The 25,608-nt window shown below is 43.3% G+C and overlaps 1 protein-coding gene across 1 annotated transcript in view; it reads left to right on the top strand.

Annotated features, from left to right (window-relative positions):
- Nucleotides 1-2,231: 2,231 nt before the first annotated feature.
- The window catches only part of man1a1 (mannosidase, alpha, class 1A, member 1), a 107,014-nt gene continuing 83,637 nt past the window's right edge, over nucleotides 2,232-25,608 (top strand). Inside the window, exon 1 of the mRNA XM_061090956.1 lies at nucleotides 2,232-2,952. Within this exon, the coding sequence (XP_060946939.1) occupies nucleotides 2,434-2,952 (519 nt within the window). The 5' untranslated portion in view covers nucleotides 2,232-2,433. The remainder of the gene's footprint in view (nucleotides 2,953-25,608) is intronic.

The raw sequence follows: 25,608 nt of genomic DNA, 5'->3' as shown, positions 1-25,608 counted from the left end.
CAGTATGGTCTTACCTCTCCTCAACAGTGTTGTCAAACTGTTTAAAGGCAGCTGCCTTTAAACAGTTAGTTTAAAGGCAGGTCGCGACTCGGTCAAAAAGCCAATTCACTACGCTCAGAATAATCCTTACAATTTCAATAGGGCCTCCCACCATTCAGTGCTTAGAATTTGTTTACTTCACAGCTCGGAAATAAAACTTTATAATGATTCAGTTTAGAGAAGCTGCATCTCTGATATTCTGGTAGTTTTCTGTTATCTGGTTGTATTTAAGAACCCTTCTTCTTCTTCCTCTTCTTCTTCACCTTCTCCTACTTCTTCCACATGTGTCTCAGTCTGAGGTTTCTACGTATGTTTACCTGTTAAAAGGGTTTTAGTAGTCTGTCCTGACTCTTGTTGAGGGTTAAGGACAGAGGATGTCTCACCATGTTAAAGCCCTATGAGACGAATTGTGATTTGTGAATATGGGCTATACAAATAACATTTTTATGAATTTGATTGATTGATAATGATGCAGTTTACAGCCGCTGCATCTCTGATATTCTGGTAGTTTTCTGTTATCTGGTTGGATTTAATAACCCTTCTTCTTCTTTTAGGGTTGGTGTATGATGTGTGAGTTTATATAATGTTTTTATCCCTTTGTCTTTTGCACAAAATTTGAGTTATTAAGAGCTATTTTGACAATGTGTCTTAAATAAAGTTATTTAAAAGTCAAAGTCTTCTTCCTCCACATGTGTCTCTCTGAGGTTTCTAGGTATTTGTACCTGTTAAAAGGGTTTTTAGTAGTTTTTCCTTACTCTTGCTGAGGTTACCATGTTAAAGCCCTATGAGACGAATTGTGATTCGTGAATATGTGCTATTGAAATAAAATTTGATAGATTGATTGATAATGATTCAGTTTACAGCCGCTGCATTTCTGATATTCTGGTAGTTTTCTGTTATCTGGTTGGATTTAATAACCCTTCTTCTTCTTTTAGGGTTGGTGTATGATGTGTGAGTTTATATAATGTTTTTATCCCTTTGTCTTTTCCACAACATTTGAATAATTAAGAGCTATTTTGACAATGTGTCTTAAATAAAGTTATTTAAAAGTCAAAGTCTTCTTCCTCCACATGTGTCTCTCTGAGGTTTCTAGGTATTTGTACCTGTTAAAAGGGTTTTTAGTAGTTTTTCCTTACTCTTGCTGAGGGTACCATGTTAAAGCCCTATGAGATAGATTGTGATTTGTGAATATGGGCTACACAAATAAAATTTGATAAATTTGATTGATTGATAATAATTCAGTTTAGAGAAGCTGCATCTCTGATATTCTGGTAGTTTTCTGTTATCTGTTTGTATTTAAGAACTCTTCTTCTTCTTCTTCCTCTTCTTCTTTTAGGGTTGGTGTATGATGTGTGAGTTTATATAATGTTTTTATCCCTTTGTCTTTCCAAAAAATGTTGAGTAATTAATAGCTATTTTGACAATGTGTCTTAAATAAAGTTATTTAAAAGTCTTCTTCTTCTTCTTCTTCTTCTTCTTCTTCTTCTTCTTCTTCTTCTTCTTCTTCTTCTTCTTCTTCTTCTTCTTCTTCTTCTTCTTCTTCTTCTTCTTCTTCTTCTTCTTCTTCTTCTTTTAGGGTTGGTGTAGGATGTGTGCATGTATATAATGTTTTTATCCCTTTGTCTTTCCAAAAAATGTTGAGTAATTAATAGCTATTTTGACAATGTGTCTTAAATAAAGTTATTTAAAAGTCTTCTTCTTCTTCTTCTTCTTCTTCTTCTTCTTCTTCTTCTTCTTCTTCTTCTTCTTCTTTTAGGGTTGGTGTAGGATGTGTGCATGTATATAATGTTTTTATCCCTTTGTATTTTCCACAACATTTGAGTAATTAAGAGCTATTTTGACAATGTGTCTTAAATAAAGTTAATTAAAAGTCTTCTTCTTCCTCTTCTTCTTTTAGGGTTGGTGTATGATGTGTGAGTTTATATCATGTTTTTAAATGTTTTTATATAAAGTTATTTAAAAGTCTTCTTCTTCTTCTTCCTCCACATGCGTCTCCTCATGTCACCAGGAAGTGGAGTGTCCTCCGTGGAGCTGTCAGAGTTTTTATACCGCGGGGCTGCCGGTCCACGCCCCCGCGGGTCTCCTCCACTCACATGGCCGAAAGTGATTCGCTGTCCCCGGCTGTCAGTCCTCCCACACCCGGCCCCTCTTCCTGCGCCCGCCGCCCCGCTCCGTGCACTCAGGCTCCGGCATGGACACTCGCTCGCTCCGCAACTTTCCTCCGGAGCTCTGACACCGAATCCCCCGGAAACTATGGACCTGTGAGCGGAAGCCAGCGGACCCACGACCCCCTAGTTTATTCGAACCCTTGCGTGTGCGTGTGTCCGTTTTTGTGTGTTTCTTTTTTCCTTGTTGTTGGAGTTACCGGAGTAGGGGGAACCAAGGGGGGGAACCATGCCCGTCGCTACCCTGCTGCCGTTCACCGCCGCCCCGAGCAGGAAGTCGGCCGGCCCGACCTCCTCCTTCAGGCTGACGGAGAAGTTCGTCCTGCTGCTGGTGTTCAGCGCCTTCATCACCTTGTGCTTCGGAGCCATCTTCTTCCTGCCGGACTCCTCCAAGCTGCTCAGCGGGGTTTTCTTCCACTCCTCCGCGGTGGAGACCAACACCCGCACCGGCCCGGGCAGCGGAGACTCCTCCTCGGGCTCGGCCGGCAGCGACGTCCGGGTCCTGGCCAAGATCAAGAAGGACCACGAGAAGGCTCTGCTGGAGGCCAAGGACACGCTCCAGAAGCGAGGGGACGAGATCCAGCAGGAGATCCTGGCCGACAAGGAGAAACTTTCCAGGGACACTTTGGCGAAGGAGGCGAAGGACGGCGGGCATTTACCCGTGGTGGAGTACCACCGGCCGCCGGGGACGACCGGGACCGAGCCCCTGGACCCGGAGACCCGGGACCGGCGGGCCAAAGTCAAAGAGGTAAGGGCTGAGTGGAGTCAAACCCCCTGCGCACCAGACCCCGTTGAGAACCCGGGGGTTTTAACGTGTCGTCCCCCTGCTGCTGTTGTGTCTCATCGCAGGACACAATTAAAACTCCTGGACGACTCATACGTGTCTCCTCTACAATTCGGCTTATGTGTTACACAGAAATAAACTCTCAAAGCGGATGAAAAATGAACTTTTACACAATGTTCGCCCGTGTGTCCAGTGAGTCCGGCGCGTCGTGGCCAGCGGTGGCAACGCGCGCAACAGCGGCAACACAACTTGTGCTGTTGCACGCTCCGAGCCCGACACGTTGGGTCTTTTCCAGCCGAAAACTGCACAAACCACTGTTGTGTTCAGCGGAATGTGTCGCGTCACACTGCGGGGCTTGTGTTACCCTGCCGGCGGGTCCGACACGTTAAATTGGCAGGTTTTTAAACGTAGTTTGGCGTGACGCTCTTCGTTACGCGCGATTTAGCAGCAGGCAGCTCCTGGGTGGGGGGGGGGGGGAGGAATGCGTGCATGCAGGATCTCACCCCCCCCCCCTCCACCCCCTCCAGGCTGGTCTACCTGTCTGTCAAGGTTCCAGCTCATACATGCATCCACAACGTGCTCCTGAGGACTTTAAGGGGATCCTGCAACATGCATGCATGCACCCCCACAGATGCAATGATTGTGTGTGTGTGTGTTTTGGGATGATTCTGAAATGGAGTCATAATCCGCCTTTGCAGAGAAAGTGTTGCAGTGCCCCTGTATATCCCTTTCCCCCCCCCCCTGGTGTCCTCTCATCCCACGCTGCTCAGCCTGCAGCAGGGTGGAGAACACCAACAGGTAGCAGTGTGTGGTGTGATTGTGTTATGTCACAGCACAGTGTGTGTGTGTGTGTAGGTGTAGGTGCTGGAAGGCCCAGCGGTGGAGTCTCTGAGGTGGTGTCAGGTGACGTCCAGGCGGCTCTCTCTCTCTCTCTCTCTCCACCGCTGTGATCCCTGCTCGTCCATTTGTGGAATATAAAAAGATCCTGATATCGTTATATCTGGTGTCTTGTGTTGAAGAGCTGTCACACGGGTGAGAGGGCGGGGGGGGGGGCAGCGGATTGATTTGATTTCCATACACTCACTCACTCACTCAGGGAGATCCTCTGCTGCTCCCACACACAGAGGAGCATTGAGCGGGCGAGGAGATAAGGGGCTGCTCTGCTGATGGAGCACATGTGTCCTGATGGACTGATATCGGCCTTTCAGTGGAAATCATCTGGAAGTCAGACGTGTGGTAGAAGATCACGTGACCTTCCCCACGTCGTCCTCAGGGGCGTCAACAGGCCACTGGTCAATATTCACCAAATGAAACATCACAATGATAGATCGACTGGACACCACTCTATCACTTTATTGCTTTCTGTGATATGCACATGTCGAAAAAGTATGAAAAACAATAATTTCGTCAAGATTAATCCCCGGAAATAGAAATAATGTCAGAAATCCTTTTCAGCAGCGTTACGCAAGTTTCAAGACACGATTGAGCTTCAACACTATTTATTAAAATGTCCTACAATGTTCAGTCTGGTAGTGAAACATGATATTTAATCAATATATCTCTTACGGATGTGAAACGCGGCCCTGACTCCCAATCTGATCCGTTGCATGGATTCAGTTTCATAGACGCACGGTGTTTGAAATGCAGATGACGTTTCTGAGACGTCGATGAAATCCGCCGCCTGAAGGTGAAGAAACTCACGAACGTCGGAACTCGGCTTTAGAATGAAACCGTCTTTAATCTGAAATTGTAGTTGTTGACTTTGGGGAAACCTTTACTTCATGATTTACATTTTAATCCCAAAGTCCCCTAGTCCTTCCAAGCAAGTTCTTTTGTTTTCAGACCTAACTTTGTGTGACTTTGAAAGCAACAATAGCAGCAACAAGATTTTAAATTAACCGAAAATGATTTCTTTGAACGCTTTTAAATCTACGATGAGATCATTTCAGACCACTTCTTTTACTTGCAGATGTTTTTTTATGAATTTTAATTTATTTGTAACTGTTTTTTATCATTTTAATTTCTGTTTATATGTTGTGAGTGTAATATTGTGAGTGTACATATGTTATTTGTTGCTGCCTTTTGGCCAGGACTCCCTCGAAAAAGAGGTTTTTAATCTCAATGGGACTTTCCTGGTTAAATAAAGGTCAAATAAAAATAAAAAAAAAACAAGGGCTCAGTGGATCCTGTAATGGCTCGTTACGGCAGCTGCCTGTGTTTATGAAGTACAGTTGGGACACAGATTGTCACCTTGTGGGCTTTAAAACAAAAAAATACCAAATATAAAGTTATTTAAAAAAGGATAATGCCTGTTCTGGGAGCTTCAGACTGGCACTGGTGAAATGGGTCAGCACATGAATACCCAGATTCTGATTGATTCCAGGAGTAAACCCAACAGATCAAATGGTGATTTGATCAGAAGAACAATCACCTGCTGATTCCCTTAGAATCGTCAGTATCAGAATTTGGGATTCAAGATGGCAACCGGGTGATTGGAGACGAAAACCAACTTAAAGAGATCAGTTGTGTGTTTTGTTAACTGTGAGGATTGATGACGATGAGACGGTTGTTTTGCTGGTGTCTCTACAGAAGCTTCTTCACAGGATTATCGACCTGATTATCCTCACTGATCACATTCACATTCATGTCTTTTTAAAAGCTGGATATTGATCACCCCTATGTATAAAACCTTTTGTACTAAACCAAATGAAGTAGGCGTGAAATTGCTCTAAATCAATAATTATTCAGCCGACAGAGTGATTCAGCTTTTGTAGGATGTTCAATTCTGACAGAAAAAAAAAGTGGAAATCCACATTTCTTTCCATATACATTTAAATCAGTAGCAGTGGAACGTAGTAGAAACCAAATTGACCTCAGTATTTCTCTGAAGAACTCACAATAGAAGCATCACAGGAAGTCATAGTAGTTGTAGAAGAGGTGTATTGATATCTTCCATCTCAAGGCCTTTAAAATAGGGCTGAAAATGCTAGGCTGCAGCTTGCTTTGCTGGTTGTAAGTTATACGGCACCAAATCGTTGTTATTCAGATATTTGAAGCCACACAGGAGTTTATTTGCACCTGAAAGTTCGAGGTTTGTATCGTCTCTGTTTGTGGATTTTTTCCTCACTTTCCTCAGTGAAGCCGATAACCCTGCTGAGTAAAAACCAGCCACTCTTACATTCTCCCCCTGATGTCATGTAGCCGGAGCTTCTTAAATTATTTGAAGATAAAGTTCTCCGCCGCACGCTTCTTACACCACATCTCTCCCATCTGACCCAGTTATCTGGGGATCTGGCCCGCAGCGTGTGGCGGTCTCAGCGGGTTGGTGCTGTGTGTGTGATGGGCAGAGGATGGGACCACTGGGACCACTGGGGACCACCCTGGGAAGGATAAACCACTTGTTGTGAGCGAAGGTGCACAATTCTACAATCAGCTAAATCTGTTTGTCTGCCAGGAATCACAGGCTCTGGACGTAGAGAGGCTTTGGAGGCGAGCGCGATGGGGGGTGATAATGAAAAGCGGAGCTGATAAACGGGGGGGAAATCAAGGAAGATTGGACAAATGCTTGAGCCTCAGTGTTATCTGAGAGTAAACTACAAATCTCTGTTTGTCAGAAGCATGTTTCTGTGGTCCACCGGTGTAATTATGGAGTTGTGTTGTTGGCAGATTGGCTGTTTGAACAAAGACGAGTAGAGCTTAAGATGTGGCAGCTCGGGAGTCTGTCACAGGCAGGTCACATGGGAGGTGGGTGCAGTTGTTATATTCACACTTCCTGTTTGAAAGTCTGTATCAAGATTAACATGTGCAGAAACTAGACCGTTGATCTCGGGGTACTTTCTGTACAGTTGTCCTGCAGAAAGTTGTGGAATTTCATATGTAACTTCTAAAAAGCAGATTCCTCTCTTATACCAATCTTTCCCCTTCTCTTTTGATCCTCTTTTAATAGCTAATTCAGATCAATTTGTTATCATTATAAGATAGATAGATAGATAGATAGATTACTTTATTCATCCCCGAAGGGAAATGAAGTCGTCACAGCAGCCGGTATATTTGAATACAATAAAATACAATACACAAGAATAAAATAAAAAATATTGAGGTAGAAAGAATTAAAAAAACAGACACACAAGATAAATAGGTAGATAAGGAAAACAGAGAAACGCTTCTAATTCTAATATTTGAGAAGCTAGAACTTGTTTCTTTGGCCACTGTTAAAACCATAAATTGAAAGAAAAGTTACAGAATGATTTCTTGCCAATCATCTACCTGTTTCATATGTTGTATTCAAAAACTAACAACAAAATGATCTGAGCCAGATGCCTCCACTCCACATTATGTCTATATTTTGGTCTGTATCATGACAAAGTGATTTTGCATTTGCTCTAACGCAGCCACGGCGACCTGCCTGACTCTCTTCTTAATGCCACTCCCGTCTCCACCACCAGTTTACCTCAGATAACACAATCCCAGTGAGTGTCACACAGTCAGGCATCATCATCAGAATCTGAAGGACGTTGCATCGTATCGTTCACACTCAGAAGTTGATATCTGTTTCCCTGGTAAACACACTGGCTGGTTCTGACTCTTTTCTGGTATTAATAGTGGTGTGAAAATCTGAAATTACACAGGAAAATCCATTTCCCCTTTGTCCTGTTGGATCTGCAGGAACTCCCTCAGCGGCCCCTGGAGCTGCTGTGTTGTGTGGCAGCCTTTTGAAAACAAATACAATGATTAGACTTGTTGCTAATTAACACACACAGACTCACTTTAGCTCTGAGTGACCTTTGCTTTCTGTTCTGTGTGACTCATCGTCCTGCTCCTGCTGTGTGTGGTGAATGAGACTTCATTGAGCGTTTAGCCATGAGGACGGTTTGTTTGCACTTTAACACGGTTTCCAAACTTCTCTCTGTTCCTGTACGTTGGGATTCAAACGCTCTTCCAAACTTCTCTCTGTTATAGGTTCTTGAAAACACCAGATTAGTGCATAACGTATATATATATATACGTATATATGATGCTGTTTACCATGCTTCTCTGAGGTTTATCACTAACTGTAGAGCCCTGACCCATCACTGTGAATTGTATTCTCGAGTGGGTTGGCCCTCTTTGTCCACCAGGAGGCTGGGACATTGGTGCACTTTTATTTATAAGGCCATGCTTGGGCTACTGCCATCATATATTTGTAATTTAATCACACAGAAAAGTGTTGCTTCTTACAGTCTGCGCTCAAACAATCAGATGCTTTTGTTAGTTCCATTGGCCCGCACTGAATCAGGAAAAAGGGCATTCGTCCACTCTGCTCCCACCACATGGAACAGGCTGCAAAAAGATTTTAAATTAACCGAAATGATTTCTTTGAACGCTTTTAAATCTACGATGAGATCATTTCAGACCACTTCTTTTACTTGCAGATGTTTTTTATGAATTTTAATTTATTTGTAACTGTTTTTTATCATTTTAATTTCTGTTTATATGTTGTGAGTGTAATATTGTGAGTGTACATATGTTATTTGTTGCTGCCTTTTGGCCAGGACTCCCTCGAAAAAGAGGTTTTTAATCTCAATGGGACTTTCCTGGTTAAATAAAGGTCAAATAAAAAAAAATGTGTGTATGTGCTGGATTGTGGAATAGAGACAGGTGGTTTGTAAAGTTTTTCTTTGTGTCATTTGAAGCCGATCGTCAAGGAAAGATGAAACTCTCTCTCTCTCTCTTTGTCTCCTTACATCTCTGTCATATCCCTCCTCCCCTCCCTTTATTCCCTCCCTCTCTCATCCCTCTGTCCACTCATCCCTTCCGTCCTTGTGCCTTGTTCTCTTCAGGATTCACCTTAGTTGTTTTTGCCTACTCCCAGATTTAATGCCAGCTCTGTGTGCACATGTGGGTGTTTCTCTGCAAACGAGGGCGTGTGTGTGTCTGTGTGTGTGTGTGTGTGGGGGGGGGTGGGGGGGGTTGAGTTACTGCTGGCCCCTCTAGCTGCTCTGTTTAATTGTCTAATGTCTCTAATAGCTGTAACTCACCACCAGCAGTGATTCCTATGTGTATGTACATCGATGTACTTGTGTGAAGCAGAGACAATGGAAGCTCTGTTCCTTTCCAACCCTCGTGTTAGCTAAGTTACAGGGAAGCCATTACTATTTGCATTTATGTGGAACCACCCTGTGTGTCAATAATCAGGTTAAGAGGCTGATGGGAAGAAAATACCAGTTTGACATTGTAAACACTGGGATCAGAGCAAACTGCCGCACTTTCAAAGAAATACGATTCTCTGAAGCTTCGTATCGTTTCATCACGAGAATAAAAATCATCACTTGAAGGGTCTTGTGATTTTACCCTCTATTTTTAGAATTTCCTTTCTCCATCACTGCACGCTTGTCTTATTGAGTTGAGTAAAAAAAACTGGTCACATCCAATAGATTCAGGACGGTTCATGTTTCTGAAGAGATCAAAGAGATCATTGTGTGGTTGAGGTCTGATGTTAGAGCTGAACCAGTGATGTCTTCAAGTCAATCGCTAGGAAACGAATCACAAATATCAACAGCAACTCTAGTTCCTTATGGTACAATCTATTTTCACAAGTTTCCAGCTTCCCACACTTTATTTTGTGTGTCGATACTAGAGATGATCATGTGCTCATGGAGCAGATTCCATAGGAAACTGCTATCATTTGAATTTATTCATGAGGATTGAGATTGAAGGGAAGTTTCACGACGATCATTTGGTTGAAGCACCGGATGTAAATTCTTACGTTCAATGTTATGAAATGGAAATGACCCTGAGATCTGGGGCTACTGTTATAAATCAGGAATGCTACCGTCGGCCCCACGAAGACAAATCATCCTGTACCTGAAGCCCAAGGCCCAAACGCAGGAATATACAGAGAGACCCAAGTAATGAATATTGTAATGGTGTAATAAAGTCAGTGTAAATATATAGTCCTAGTGAATCGCCCGCGAGGCTTTAGATATTTTAAATCCATATATTAATGTGGATTGTTGCAGCGTGGCTCTAACGCTGAGGATGGATGGTCCAGCGGTTGGTTTGTACTCGTGGAGGATGAGGATGAATGTGCTCGGCCCCGGTCGCTGGCTCTCCAGCAGAGAATATAGACTCCAGAGTGACTGATGGAGCAGTTTTACATCGATAGACTCTCAAACTGTCAGTGCACGTCTAACATGAATTTGTGTATATGTGTGTGTGTGTGTTGTAGCCTTTGTATAGTCCGGTTATAGCCAGGGGCCGAGCCCCAGCCTCCCACTCACCACAGGCCTGGACGGGAAGATGATGGTCCATTAAGCTTTGTTGCCTATAGACTGTTTCCATCATCAGAGGTGTCTCCTGAGCCCCCCCCCCCGCTCGTACTGTATCTACCCTCCCAGCTCCCGCTCCCGCTCATGCATAGTCATTAAGCATTAATTTGGGAAAGCTTCGAGCAACAAATACATTAGCTGGGTGGTTATGGGCGATAGGTTGAGACGTGAGCGAGCCCTGAAGCGTGGAGAGGAAAGTGCACATGCAGGACTATATACAAACACCGAGTGGAATGCACCCCCATCGCCCTCGGCTGCACAGCCACGGGTCTTATAGACGTGGAAAGTCATGGAGAGTTGAACATTACTTTACATTACAAACACCGCGCTGGTGCTCTCAGTCTGCTTCATCAGCCACTTTAGTTCTATTCACTTTAAAATAAAGAAAACTGGAGCCTGGTACAATAGAGACGAAGATCCAGGATTTAATTTTTTCACTTTCTACGACATTAAGACATTTCTCAGGGAATAATCAACGAGAGAGTTAGATTTGGTGCAGCTACGTTTGGCCTTTTGCAGTTTATTTTACAGTTCTGACATTTTTACTAGGATGATTAATTGAGAAAATAATTGGGAGGTGTTATCTGTGATGGAAACAGAAGTTGTTTGTCGGGAGTTTGGCCTTTTCAGCTCAGTTTGGGGACGTGGACCAACATTTTGGAAAAACTGAAACAAAACTGTCCTCAGGTCTGTCCTCAACCATTTGAACATCGGAGCATCACATGGCTAAGTGAACTTTTGCCTTGGGCCTAATTTCGGGGGTTATGATGCATGAAGGTGCCAGGTGATGCAGTTTTAAACCATTAAGATTTAATGTGTTTAAGTGCAGACTAGTGTGCCGGTGAGGTTAAATGGCCATACTGTGTTGTGTGTCATTAAGCTGCGCTGGTTGCCATCGTAGTGTGTCTGCGGAGGTTTGAAATGTGCTTTCACTCACTTCATGGACTTATAATAGTCGCTCAGCTGACGTTGCCGAGTCTTAGCTTGCACTAAAGCAGAAGATATTAGTGCCTGAAAGAGAAATCTGACTGAAATGTCAGTAACGAGTCATCGATACCCCTCCAGGCTCGGAGTGGCGCTTCAGTCCAGTGAGTCCACCCACAGCTCAGGAGACACAGACTGTGGGATGAGCACTTAAACTATCACAGAACAAATCCAGAGAGAGGCTGGACTGATATAGAGAAATCTGAACTTGTCTTTGCAGCCGGGCAGGTGGAGTCTGGTGGTGTTTCAGACCATGCAGACCTCCTGTATGTGCACACTGACATTTACAGCTAAAGGTGAGCTTTTCAGCTTTGCTTTTCTTTTTCTGAATCCTATCAATGCACCACAGGCTTTCGACCTGCAGCAGGAAATGGACCCGCTTTTCGGAAGTGTGTGTGTCTGTGTGTGTGTGTTCTCTTCCTGCTGTGTGCAGCTGCTTATTGACAGATTCCAGTAGCTTTACAAAAGCGACCATGTTTTATTTTGTGTATGAGCACGTTATGAGCTCTTCATGGGGTCTGGTTTCTCTTCCCTCTCCTCTCACGCTCACTTTCCTTTGGTGTCACTTTAAACACACAAACCATAGATCTACAACTGACCTCTCTTTCTTCACTGGTGCCCGTCTTTGATAAGAATGTCCCTCGGTAGACTGCCTACCTCCGCCCAGGCGTTACATTTCACACCAAATCTGTCATTTTCTGTTTGGCGTAGTTCTAAAAATATTAAAAATGCACATAACCTGTTGAGTTCCTACTGAATTCACATTCTCTCAGATACACATTGGTGGTTTCACCGGTTTCTGCACAGCGGCTTGAACTCCTACTCCCCAATGAAATCTCATTTAAATCCACTAGACCCATATTTTAAGGTAATAATCCCCATTACCACTTTCCAACTTTCCCTTTAACAACTTAAGAGAAAGGTCTCCTTGGAGGCTGTTATTTCCATTTAGTTTATTTGATCATATTTTATCAAGAAGACTGTTTTCTTTCCTTTTTCCCACTGTGTTAATTTGCTGCTGTTTGCTGTCGATAGAGACTCGGCTCTGTCCGTCTGCTTCACATTTAAAAACACTCCCAGCGATTCCGAGGACACAGTCCCTTGCCTTCACTACAAGGTGTTTATTGTGAAACATCTGCAAGAAGTGTGTTTCATTAACTTCTTTGAAATAGAATCTACTGAAGTCGATTCATTAGAGAGAAGAGTATTTCAGGTGAAAGGAGGATCTCAGAGAGGAGAGGAGAAGCAGGATTGGGATGATGCACTGATGGAAGATGGAACATATAGAAGAGATGTTGACTTCACTTTAGGGGTCGTTACAGTTCAGGATAATTGGTTCTTCTCTTTTCAACTCGGCTTTTAATCGCCTCATCTTCCAAATACTGTAAATCCACAAATGACTGAAGGAATGAACATTGGAATATCCCACTGGGTATTGTGCATATTGCTTTTTCGGATCATTAGCAGTGAAGGTTTGCAGCATTATTAGCATTTTTTTTGCTATAGACAGTGACGTATGCTGAGCAGCGTGGCCTCAGTCTCACAGGGCCTCGGGGCAGACACACACATATACAAACACACACACGTACACACACATGTAGAATCTATGGGCTGGCGTTGCTATTAATGACGGTGCCTTGTGCGATTGACACCGCTGTTGGATTAGTGAGGCCAGGAGGTGTGATTTGTCTTGTGTACCTCGGAGGTAACATACGACTTGCTCATTAGCATTCTGAGGTTATTGATTGCTTGTACAATATCTTCAATATATTGAATAACACTGGGGTCGACCACAATTGCAGGTTGGAACCAGGGCAAACACCAGTGTGATTAGAACTGTGTTTAGATGTTTTGTGGGATTTGTTTAGACAGTTTGTTCTTTTAGAGTAAATGTATACTTCTTTATGTTAACGACTTTAGCTTCCCAGAATGCAAAGCTCATCTGGTTACAGGAGCTTTGTCCCCAACACAAACAAGCAGCTCTAAACTCCTATTGGGACCAAACTGCAACCACCTCTTTCAAAGGTGCTCTTTGTTTTGTTTTACACCTGAGAACCAATTCTGTATCCACACCTTCCTAATCGCACCAAGGGGGGGGAAATGAATCTGAGTCTAATTGAAGCTGAGTTAAACAATGCAGGGTTTTTATATAACCTGATCTGGTCTGGCACACAAGGCTAGACAAGAGGTGGACAAATGTTATCGTGACAAGTTGCAGCACGAGCACTTTCATAGTCTGCCAGCCGATCTCAACGTGGAGGAATTTGTTTTTGTGTGTTCTCACACAACACCAGTGTTGTTGGAGATGTTTCACAGGACTTTGGAGAAGAGTTATGCAGCTCACTGGCAGGAGAGGAGAGGAGAGGAGAGGAGAGGAGAGGAGAGGAGGGGAGAGGAGAGGAGAGGAGAGGAGAGGAGAGGAGAGGAGAGGAGGGGAGGGGAGAGGAGAGGAGAGGAGAGGAGAGGAGAGGAGGGGAGAGGAGAGGAGAGGAGAGGAGAGGAGGGGAGGGGAGGGGAGGGGAGAGGAGAGGAGAGGAGAGGAGAGGAGAGGAGAGGAGAGGAGAGGAGAGGAGAGGAGAGGAGAGGAGCGAGGCCAACTTACACAGCAGTGAAGTTCTGTCTTCATTGCTGCTTGGATTCGTGTTGGGAATACTTTACTTCAGTAACTTTTATACAAGAAATAATCAATATTGTAAGATGTTTTGTGTTATTCTGAAGCACACAATAGAGGCCTTGTGTACTTACTTGGCGCGAATCGAAAGTTGGCTACAAAACGGCTTCAGATTTACACGCCAACCTCGTGAATGCGTAATTCAATTTGTCCGTCGTTTGCTTTCAACAGCATTTACACAGACGCTTGAATGTGAAATGAAGAATCCTTAATCCTGAAGAAGTTCCAGGATGGATGTTGTTTGTCTTCCGTGCAGCGTGAACTGGGATTCGAGCCAAAGCTCCGATCGTTAGTCTCACATCTGTCGTCTGAGATGAGCTCATCGTGCATCGTCAGCTGATCACATCATCTCTTCAGGCTTAGGTTCCAACCGACGCTGGTTTCCTGTCTACCCACTTGTTTGTTTTGAAGTCGATCCACCTGTGAACATCTTTTGAAGGCGTATCTGTGATGTTCAAAGATAAGACAGCCCTCACAGTGTGGGAGACAGAGACGTGCTGTCTCACATCCTGTCAACACGCTGCCAACTTCTCCCTGGGAAAGACAAACCGGCTGCCTTCAAACGCCTGAGCTGGTTTGAATTTGAAACCCTCAAGGTTGTGAGTCTTCAGAGGAGATGTAGTATTTTGTGACCAAGCCTTGTATTCCAGTGATGGAGATGGAGGAAAAAAACGCTCTTGGATATTCAATATTAATGTGTCCCAAGCACCGCGGGGGTCATGGCCGGCTGGTTCTTTCACGCTAATCCAATTCTTTCTAATACCCAGAATCATAGGCTGTCAATCACACACTCCATTTATTTTTCAATCTCCCCTTCCTTCCCTCTCTCCCTCTTTCCTAGCAAGGGCTTGCATCTTAACGCTGCTTGCTCTGCCCCCATGCATACTCTATTAGCTAAGGGCCTGGACATCTCCAGGTCGGATGTGGAATCTAAGAACCACGAGAAGTTTCTTCTTTGAGGGTAGATCGGTGTCGGGAGGTGAAGCTTCTCAGCAACCAGTATCATTCAGGAAATCACTCAACGAAACAGCGAGCGGAGCGAGGCTTCGGCAGACTACGTTAGACGCAGGGAGGAGTATACATTTTTCATAACGAAGAGGATAACATTAATGCCCTGGCAGTGGCATTGAGCTTTAACTTTGTATTTGCTTTGATAACATTGTTAAGTTGAGATTTACACTGAATATTTTATTTAACTGCTACTGTATTAAATGCTGATGTTAAAAGTGTTTGCACAACAAATGTTATGGCGCTTTCGTTCATATGGCAGAACATTGAAAATAAAATTGCGCTATACACTACTTTTTAATTCATTATTGGATTTTGCGTATACAAATGCGATTAATCGTGATTAATCAGGGAAATCATGCGATTAATCCGATTAAAACTTTTAATCGTTGCCCAGCCCTAGTTTTTATATAACCTGATCTGGTCTGGCACACAATGCAAGACAAGAGGTGGACAAATGTTATCGTGACAAGTTGCAGCACGAGCACTTTCATAGTCTGCCAGCCGATCTCAACGTGGAGGAATTTGTTTTTGTGTGTTCTCACACAACACCAGTGTTGTTGGAGATGTTTCACAGGACTTTGGAGAAGAGTTATGCAGCTCACTGGCAGGAGAGGAGAGGAGAGGAGAGGAGAGGAACCAACTTACACATCAAATATAACAAAAGTCCAAATAAAAGACTTAGATTTGAAGTCTGTATATCTGTTTTTATTTATCAATTTGACTGTTAGAAACATATTTAAGTTTGTATCTCCTTTTTATAAATACACCAGTTAAATGGAGAACAGCACAAGCTACAGGCAAGTTTTACGTTCTTTAAAAGCATTTTCTTACGCTGCAGTGCAGTTTTTGTGTAATTGGCATCTGTCTAATATATGTTGCATGGAAATACACACTTGGGAAATGGGACTGTCCTCCGGCGACGCTCGTGAAAGTGACTGAGAGCCGGAGAAGCTGCAGAACAGCGGTGGAATTTGTGTGAGATCAGCAAGCTCCGGACGTGTAGTGACGCTGAAACAGTGATACTCAATCAAGTAATGACATTCAATTCCCTGAGGAGACTTTTCAACTTGATCCGAGACAGAAACAAAAGCGATTGCTTTTTAAAAGACGACCCCACCTCTATATAAATGTCCCACAAAGACGGTGCCGGGTGCCAGAGTGCACGAGCATCTCAGTGAACGTCGGGTTTAACGACCACACGGCTCTTTGTTTTTGGCATTATAAACATTTCATGTGGTCTTTCTGTCGTGCTTCTCTTTCTAAGAAGCTTCACGCTGCTGTAGAACTTCAGTACATCTACCCTGCTCCATTTCTCTTTGGTAAATGTGCGCTCATCCTGAAACCAACAGATGCTTCAGGACCTTTCTTCTGTCTTTGGTTTCGTCTAAAGCTGCAGAACAGAAATAATCCATCGAGATTTAGAGCCGTCTACTCTCAAGTCTTTATTGAAAGAGTAATGATGATTGCTTGAGCTTGTCTCTACTTTGTTTCTGCATCACAAAATCAACACAAAGGACATTGTGTACAGGTTAAATTCTCACACCACTGACGGCAGTATTCTCATGTTAGCCTCTCTGAATGCTGTCTGTTCTTTAAGTGGTCGTATAAATCCGCCCAGGAGGGTAAATATGATCCACTGGCCTCGGCTGAACAGGGCTTGTATAACCTCTGATCTTTGTTTGCTCCACCAGCTCAGGGGAAAAACTGCTGCTGTTTGTTTTTTATATTCAAGAGATTGCATATTCGGGGGCGTTTAGTCTGTTGACTCGAGATATATCTTTCTAACAGTTGGTGTTTTTGCACGAGTTCATCAGATAACACGTCGTTAATGAGACTGCAGGACGCTGATAAGCAACTGGATCTGGGTTTAATTTGGAAAAAACAAAGATTCCACCCAACACACATCGCATATTCAGGCTGATATCTGAAATCCTGCCCCTCAGAGCTGTTTCTGCACTTCTTGGAAAACAAAGATGAGGGATGAAGTCAGATTTTAGTCACAAATGGTTAGAGTTTTAAACCCTTTTTAGCTGGTTAAAGAAAATTCATTGGCCTGCACTCATGCTTCCAGCTGTGATCTTTATTACCCACTTGCACTATATCTTAACGAGTCAGACCAATGTGTGACCTCGGAGAAAAGGCCTGTTTTTAGGAGCATTAATGAACTGTTGTTGTTTTTAAATGCGACAACTCTGATAACATTGCGTCAATTTTTAATGCTAGAAGTGGATTTATACTCCGCTTGTAAAACTGTGTGCAAACAGACTGTATTCGTCCACTCTGATTTGTGCGTTCACATTGTAAAGTTCATTTATCAGCTGGAAATGAGGCACCGAGGTTATGAATTTACTGTTTCTACCTAAAAGCTCGATCCTGTAAAAGCTCGACACAGCAAAACATTTTCCCAGCTAATGGGATTTGTTTTCAAGCCTTTAATGGGATATTTAGAACCTTTATTTAAGCAGTTTTTTTTTTTTAATCAGAGTAAATTACATAGTCAACAGTATAATGAAAATTATAATGATTTTGGGATTCGGGTAGTTTCAGGTAATAAATTTCGACTCCTGTGGCAACTTCATTATCTGTTTTTAATGTGAGGCTTAATTACTCTGGAGTGAAGTGAGTCTATTGCAACTTTGTAGTGGAGCCACGTTATGAATATTACATTATCACAAGTTTAAATATTATCATCACCAAGAAAATGTTAGACACTGTGAATTTGGACTATAAAGAAATGACATGAATCAGAATGGGTTCAGTGAGAGTCCCGGACGTTTTGTAGATTTGAAGCAAATGAAAAGACGACATGAAAAAACATTTATGAGCCTCAACTTATGGTTTTATCGGTAAATTATGGCTCTGCCCAATTTGATTCAAGTTAAAAACGTGACCTTTGAAAAGGATAAGCGGTTTAGATAATTGATGAATGCACGGAATGGATGGATGAAGTGGCCAAAATGGGCAGTTTCCAGATTTCCACCCCTCTATCTATCCAATCCATATTCTCCTTTCATCGGAGTCAGTCATTTGAATGGAGCACAGGGTCGGTCCTCCTCTCTGCCAACCTGTTCAATAACTGAATGATGAGCCGCTCCCCCCGCCTCCTGTATTAAAGCAGGGGATGAATGCTATGGAGGGAGGGCGAGAGAAATCAATCTGCCTTTTACAAAGTCTTCATTAGTTTGCCTTTTGTCAAGCGGCCGGGTCAAACCCAATTGGTCTGCTTCCTTCAACCGGGAGAAAGGTCAAGTCAATAAATGTGTGTGTGTGTGTGTGTTGTCTGATAGAGTTGTGCAGGGGCTCTTGTGTAGAGGTGACTACCCCCCCGACCCACCCCACCCCACTCAGGACCCCAAGTCCAACAAGTCGCAGATCACCGTTTCCCCTCATCAATCATTCCTGTCAACTCCGAACATTCAGGGAAAAATACTGCAGGCAAACATAAAACTGCAGGAAAATTGAATCGAGAGAATCATCATCGAGCAGATACACACCAATAAAATGCAAACTGCAATATCTGCTGTTTTTATTATACTATTGGTCTTCAGCATTGGTCTCAATAGGTGTCATTTAATTTGAAAAACAACACTTGAAACACATGGCTGATCGCTGCTCCGCCTCCACCTCTGGGTTCACGTAATGAAAGTAATCATATCACCGAGACGTCAGCGTTCATGTTTTATTGAAATGTCTTTACTGTCAATAAGTGAGCTCCCAGTGGAGTGTGATTTTACTGCCTGAACCAGGTTTTTAACTAAACAGTCAGACGCAGATATAGATTCGTCCTCTCCTCTCCTCCGCTAACGGCCGTCAGCTGATATTGATTGACGTGTAATGCTGGTTTTCAGGTCGAACCATATTATCAACACTCAGCACCAGTCAGGCCACTGGGAGCCACGTGTTTTATGACCAGTTAGGTCTGGTGGTCTTGGCTCTGGCTCAGCTTGTTAGGAGTGTGGGGACCAATGAAGCATGGAGAAAGGTCTGATGGGAAATATCTTGTTTTGTTTTTTTATTGGTTTGAATTTATTGACTGGGATTTTTACCAGTGGGATGATCATTGATGGTGGGTTGTTGAGGGTAATGGATTTTTTTTTTCTCTCTGTCGATTTGAATGGAAGTGGTTTAGATCATCTGATGTGTGAAGAATCAAAGCAACGCAGCAGTTTCAGTATGATCATCAAGCCAATGGACTGAATCCAAGAACAGGTGTAAAGACCTGATAATAGAAATATGGATGACATGACAACACAAAAATGGATGGAAAATGGTCCAAACAAACTTTTCCCCAAAGGTGGTTTCTATCATTTGGGGTAGTTCTCAATTTAAAGTGTTTATTTCGACGCTAACTTTGGTTTTTAAACAATTAGTTATTGATTCAATGCTTTCCCCCTGAAAACAAAAGCCACACGTTAGAGGAGTTTTTGTGGTTCCAGTGTAAAGTGGAGTTTTAATGACCAATCAGATAAACACTGGTTTCCTCTGTTTCCTTTGTTCTTGGACTGCAGTCGTTGTTATTGTTCTCTGTGTTTCTCTTACTGCTGTTTGCTGTTTCTCTTAATTACAGAGCTGCGCTTTAAACTTTCTTGTTTTCTTAATTTCGCTACAACCTTGTTGTTTTAGCCGTGCTCGGGGGTGCACGGCCCGAAGTTCTCTTCCTCTTTCAGTCTAGGAAGTTTCAACAGGATAATCACTTCATCACTGCTGGAGGAGTTTGTCTTTAAATAAAGAAACACAAACCACATTCATTCAGTAAAGACTGCAGCAGCTCCCTATCATGGAAACGTATATTAAATGCACTCCTCTGTCAGCGGAGACTGTGGGAAGGCAGCATCCTCTTTTCTTTTCCAATGGTACAATGCTGACCCATATATGGTTGTTGAAATACTAAACCGCTTAGGAAATCCCTCGCTGATCCCTGAAGAACGGGTCCCATAGGCGGAGGGAGGGACATTGTCCTCTGGCTCCGAGCGGAGAGAACACACGAGGAGGAAAAATGTTTAGGTGCTGGATTTCGTTTCCAGAGCAGCACGGGTCAGAAAGCTGGTTTTATTAGCAGAAATGTCATCGTCCTTTTTTAAAGACTTTACTGAAGGAGCTGTTTGTTTTCAGCTCAGCACTCGGGGGGGGGGGGGGGGGGGGGGGGGAAAGAGCTGAGAACAACAGGTTGATCCAAATGTCACGGTTCCCTTGTCTTTGGGGCTAATTATCAAATGTAAGTCTTAATTTTGTGAATGCAGATTCAGTTCAATGAAGCGTTTTCCATTGCATTTCATAATTGAATCCCCGTAGAGACTTATTGATGATTCATTGACGATTAGCCAAGTGTTATTGGCTCCAAATCACCACACACATTATTTCTCCAGTTCCCAGAATGAGCAGAATCACCAAGCGGGATTATCATCACTCTCAGGACTAAGATGTAAACCGTTACGCTCAAGTGCAGTCGTCCTAGTTCGTGGTGGATCGTGGATCCAATAATGCAACCGGAAGATTGTTCGTTTGCCAAGACATTCGGTGAAACTCAGCACTTAGTGGAGAAACCGCTCAGCCATTGTCTCCCAATAATAATAATAATCATACTAAGATATGTTTTGTGTCCAAATCAAACTGCACTTTAAATAAAAGCACACATTATCTTCGCTGTGGTGAATTACACAACCCGGGTAATTTCTGTAAATTGATTTTTGTGGTTCGGTGGAATCAGCAGCAGCCGGGAGACGAGAAGAGGACGTGAACCAAAACGCTGCAGCATATGTGAGGAATCGTGATCAGATATGGAATAAACATGATGTGTAGTACACAAGTTAAACAATACACTATTTTCTTGACCTCTTGACCTTTGACTTCTTTACTTCCCCTGCACAAACCCTATAGGTTCCAAGGCTTATAGGTTGCCTCTCTGTGTGCAGATCTTCAGGAGATGCATATATGGATGGATTGACAACTGACCTGTATGGTTATTAATTATTCACAATTCGTTATTTGGGTCAAGCTTGGTTTCTGTTTGTCTTCTCTCTGCATCGCCGTCAGCAGATCAGCGGCAGACAGAAACCCGCTTCTCCTCATTTACCTGCGGCTCACTCTGGATGTTGCTGCACCTCGGTCACCGGCCATTATATTTGAAATTCTAATTATTTGTACCTGGTCTCATTTGCATCCTCCTGCACACAGGTGGACACAGAATGGACCAAGAGTTGCATTTCAACCACAGGTGTTATTAACTTAGAATGACAACTTTGCATTTGGCCGGTTGTGGTTTTGTGCAGACTGGCTCACTGGCCTCTAGCAGAACTGAGACTTTATTAATGTCCATAGTGAGAATGGCCTGTTTGAATGGAGTTAGCTGATACTTCCCACTTGAGTTATAACTGTAATCATCTGTCGGAGGAATTTGATTTCATGGCGTCCATCTCTGGTTTCAAGTCAACCACAGCATGAGGTTCCCAGGTGGTTTTTAGGTAGAAATGTCCAATGGCCAATAATGGTTTCTTCTGCTTTCAAGATATCACAGAACTAAATGCTCGAGGCTTCAAAATGCCGTCTCACAATCCACGGTGGGTTGTCACTTGACTGATACTTTAACATCAAACTCAATATCTAACACTAAAACCTGCTTTCTGTGATTGTAGTAACTCTCACGTCTGCAAGTTTTCCTAAATATGTTTCCTCACTCTTCGTTAGTGTCTCCTTGTAAAGTGGTGCAACGGTGCGCGGGGGCGACCGGCGTCTTTTCCAATATCAAAGCCGCCTCAGGGTCGAGTGCATTTCATGATGTTTGATGTGTGAAACCTTGCGAGCTCTCGTCTCTCCCTCCGTCCTCGGGGTTGTCTGTTTACTTTCCGTGTGTCTGGCGCTGTTTGTTTGGCGTCTGCGTAGAATCGTTTACATGATGCAAGAAGCTTCCTTCTGTGACGCTCGTTTCTGCCAACTTCATCTTAGTGAATGTTTAATGCAATCTCATTTGTTCCCATAAAAGGCTGTGTGTGTGTCTGTGTGTGTGTGTGTATCTGCTCCCATCCATTTGCTTATGTTGAAGTGGCAGCACCAGGCTGTCTGGGCTCAGAGATAGGGATGAAAGAGATGAAGTAATATTTATTACGGAGGTGCACAGTGTTTCTCTCGTCCCCACAGAGGGGAGGAGAGGGAGGATAAAGAGGGAGAGATTAAGACATGCCTGGTAAACAACCCCGCAGCCAGAGAATCAACAAATCAAGCACCATGAAAAGGGAACTTTATCAATTTGAACTTTTTCGGTGAAATCAAAGCCAAGATTCTCTCTGCTCTGTCTGTGTTGCCTCATCGGTTTCTCAACCGGTTCCGCTCGGCTTCCTCAGTCTGTTCCTGTATAATTCAGGAATTCTTCACACTTGAAAAATTAAAAAGTATTAATCATTATAAAATAGTGTAAATTATCTGTACAGCTCAACTAGGGTTGCAAAGGGGCGGAAAGTTTCCGGTAAATTTCCGGAAACTTTCCGAAAACTTTCCACGGGAATATTAAGCTCGGGAATTTGGGGAATTTGGAAAAAAACAAAACTATGCAAATTAAAGGCTGAGCAATAAAAACATCATTCAAAACTCTATTTTATAGATGTAAGGAATGCAGTACACACTGCACGTTGAGTTTCAACCCTCCACTGTGCATTCTTCCATCACATGCACAGATAACTCCCAGCATCCTTCACTCTACAGCAGGGCTATTGAGGCCTGCTGTAGTGTGCAGGACTAGTCAGGTAAGTTTATATGATATTACTGGGAAAAATATATTAGCATGCTGATTGAGGATTGTTCATCTGTTCATCTAGCCTATTTCCATTCATTTATCCATCAATTGTAAACTACGTTTACAGATGATTCCAATTGTTTGGCTAACTATTTATATCTCTGGCATTGCATTAGTGTTTTTTACAAACTTTTTTCTCATCTTATTCTACAGAACAATGCCACGTGCACTCTCTCATGTGTGGAGACATTTCACCCCATCCAATATAGAAGGAAAGGCTGTGTACATTTGCAAATACTGTGCAAAGACCTATGTTAAGAATGACACAACGATGCAGAAGCATATAGTCAAGTGCCCAAAGTTTCCTCAGGGCTCAAATCAGCCTATGACAAAACAAAATGTTTATATCTATGTCTGTATATGACAAGGTAAATACAGTTAGTATCAATTACCCACAACATTTCCAGTTTATTCCCGTTGATTGCCGTTAATTCCCGTTAATTCATGTATATTCCCGTTAATTCCCGTTAATTCCCATGGAAAGTTTCCAACTTTGAAAATTCCCGGAATTTTGCAACCCTAAGCTCAACACACAGCTCTGAAACGATGGGCTCCTACACTGTTCAAAACAGGAGATCATAAGAGAGGGAATGCATGACGGTAAACCAAAATGAAAACATGGATAAGATGTCAGAGTCAAAGAAAGATCTAAACAGGAGATCGTCCAAGTCAGATGTGTTCACAAGAACCTGGGTAGAGGAGCAGGACATGACTCATGAACTCATAGCTTTTGTTTACAGAACATCATCACCAGAGATAATCGCCGAAAGCTCTAGAATGTCGTTTTATTTCCAAGTTGCCATCTTCATCTTCGTCTTCTATGTGTTTTGAAACCTCTAAATATTCGTATTCTTCCAGTTTCATCCTTCGTTTGTTAGAAAACTCATCAACAAGTCGTGTCCTGGACATTTTTTCTAGGCAGTAAAACCTCTGGAACATTTCTGGAGCAACTGACTCTGAGATGTTTGTTACCTCAGAACTGGTCGATTGTCTTGTAAGCTCACGTCATGTGTGATTGAGTCTCAGCTCATGTTTCCAGTTGATCTGCTGAATTGTTTGTTGTCTCAGTTGCTCGTGGATTTCCGGTCCTTGTTGGTGAAATCTCATTTGTTCTTTAGATGCTCAGGGAGCAGCACTTGATTGCTTCTTCTGACGGAGAAACACGCGCACACACCGAGCAACTCACTTCAAAGTCAAAATCAATTCATCTCAATGACTTCTCCATGAACCCTCTTGATGTTTATGAAACTGATTCCACTCCAGAGTGATAATAATTGAAAAGTTTGCTGAGACTTTGCTGGAAGATGGAATGGGAAATCACGAGTCTCCCGCTGAGTCCTCTTCCATCAGCACCACTGCATTCATAATGCATTTCTTATCTTTCTTATTCTCTGTTGCAGTTTATTTACTATTATGGTTTTCACCTCTTTTATTGATTAAGCTTTATTTGATTCATAAACAGGCTTTAATGGACATAATAAACGTTTTAATTGACCTTTTCATACTTTATTTCTGATTATTTCTGCAGTTTTTGATCAGTTCTCTCTCTCTCTCTCTCTCTCTCTCTCTCTCTGTCTCTCTGTCTCTCTGTCTCTCTTTGCTTGTTGTGATGCAGGATTGTTGCTTCTCTGTCTCTCTGTCTCTCTCTCTCTGTCTCTCTTTGCTTGTTGTGATGCAGGATTGTTGCTTCTCTTTCTCCCTCTCTCTCTGTCTCTCTGTCTCTCTGTCTCTCTGTCTCTCTGTCTCTCTCTCTCTCTGTCTCTCTTTGCTTGTTGTGATGCAGGATTGTTGCTTCTCTCTCTCCCTCTATCTCTTTCACTCTCTCTCTCTCTCTCTCCCTCTCTCTCTTTCCTTCTCTCTCGCTGTCTCTCTGTCTCTCTGTCTCTCTGTCTCTGTCTCTCTGTCTCTCTGTCTCTCTGTCTCTCTCTCTCTCTCTCTCTCTCTCTTTGCTTGTTGGGATGCAGGATTGTCTCTTCTCTCTCTCTCTCCCTGTCGTTATCTTCCTCTCATTGAAATGGGAGAGAGGCAGTGAAGCATCTGTCCTTCACCACACACTCACCGGGGATGTGTGTCTGTGGCAGGCAGATGTGTGTGTTTGTTAGGGCCCTGGTGCCAGTTGGCTCTCGGACGTCCTTATCTGCCCAACGGCCATATTGTGAGCGTACCGACCTCTTCCTCCTCTTCCTCTCTCCGACTCGCCCTCTCTCCTCTGAAACACACAGTGCACCTGTTATGAGGGCGCGGGTCCCAAGTGTTTCTCCAGAGACAGACGCCGGATCTGGTTTCAGCTTCGCTTTCACCACAGCAGCCCCCGTGGGATGGGAACACACACACACACACACAGACACACACACACAGACCTACACACATTCCGTTTTTACACGCATTCCCTCAGTTACAGATGACTCGAGGGACCCTGGAGCAAACAGGGTCATTAACCCCTCGGTCTCTGCACAGCGGTTAATGATTTGCCGTCACCTCTCGGTGTGTAGCGGCGGTAAAGAACACGCGCTGGATCAATGCCAGCTTTTCATTTTGGGGACATTAACTGGAGCCTCGGTGGACGTGTGTACATCTGTGCTCATCTGTGGAGTCGCACACCACTTGTTGGGTCCCGGTCACACACTGAATTAAACTTTACAGCAATGAACCGCTATTTGTCAGACCCCCCAATAAGCACCTGCTACACTGGGTGAGAGCCCCTCTCTATCACACTGCTCCCTCCGGAGCCATAAAAGACTTTCTGCAGTCGCACCCCTCAAGACGTTTGTGTTCCACTTTAACGACGCGTGTGGATTTGAAGCAGAGATATTCAAGGTTTCACAAAAACAAAATGTGAATCATAATGAATTCCAGAGAAA

Source organism: Limanda limanda, chromosome 18 (genome assembly GCF_963576545.1).
Source record: "Limanda limanda chromosome 18, fLimLim1.1, whole genome shotgun sequence".
In the NCBI taxonomy this organism is placed as follows: Eukaryota; Metazoa; Chordata; class Actinopteri; order Pleuronectiformes; family Pleuronectidae; genus Limanda; species Limanda limanda.
This window is presented reverse-complemented; position numbering and strand designations above follow the sequence as displayed.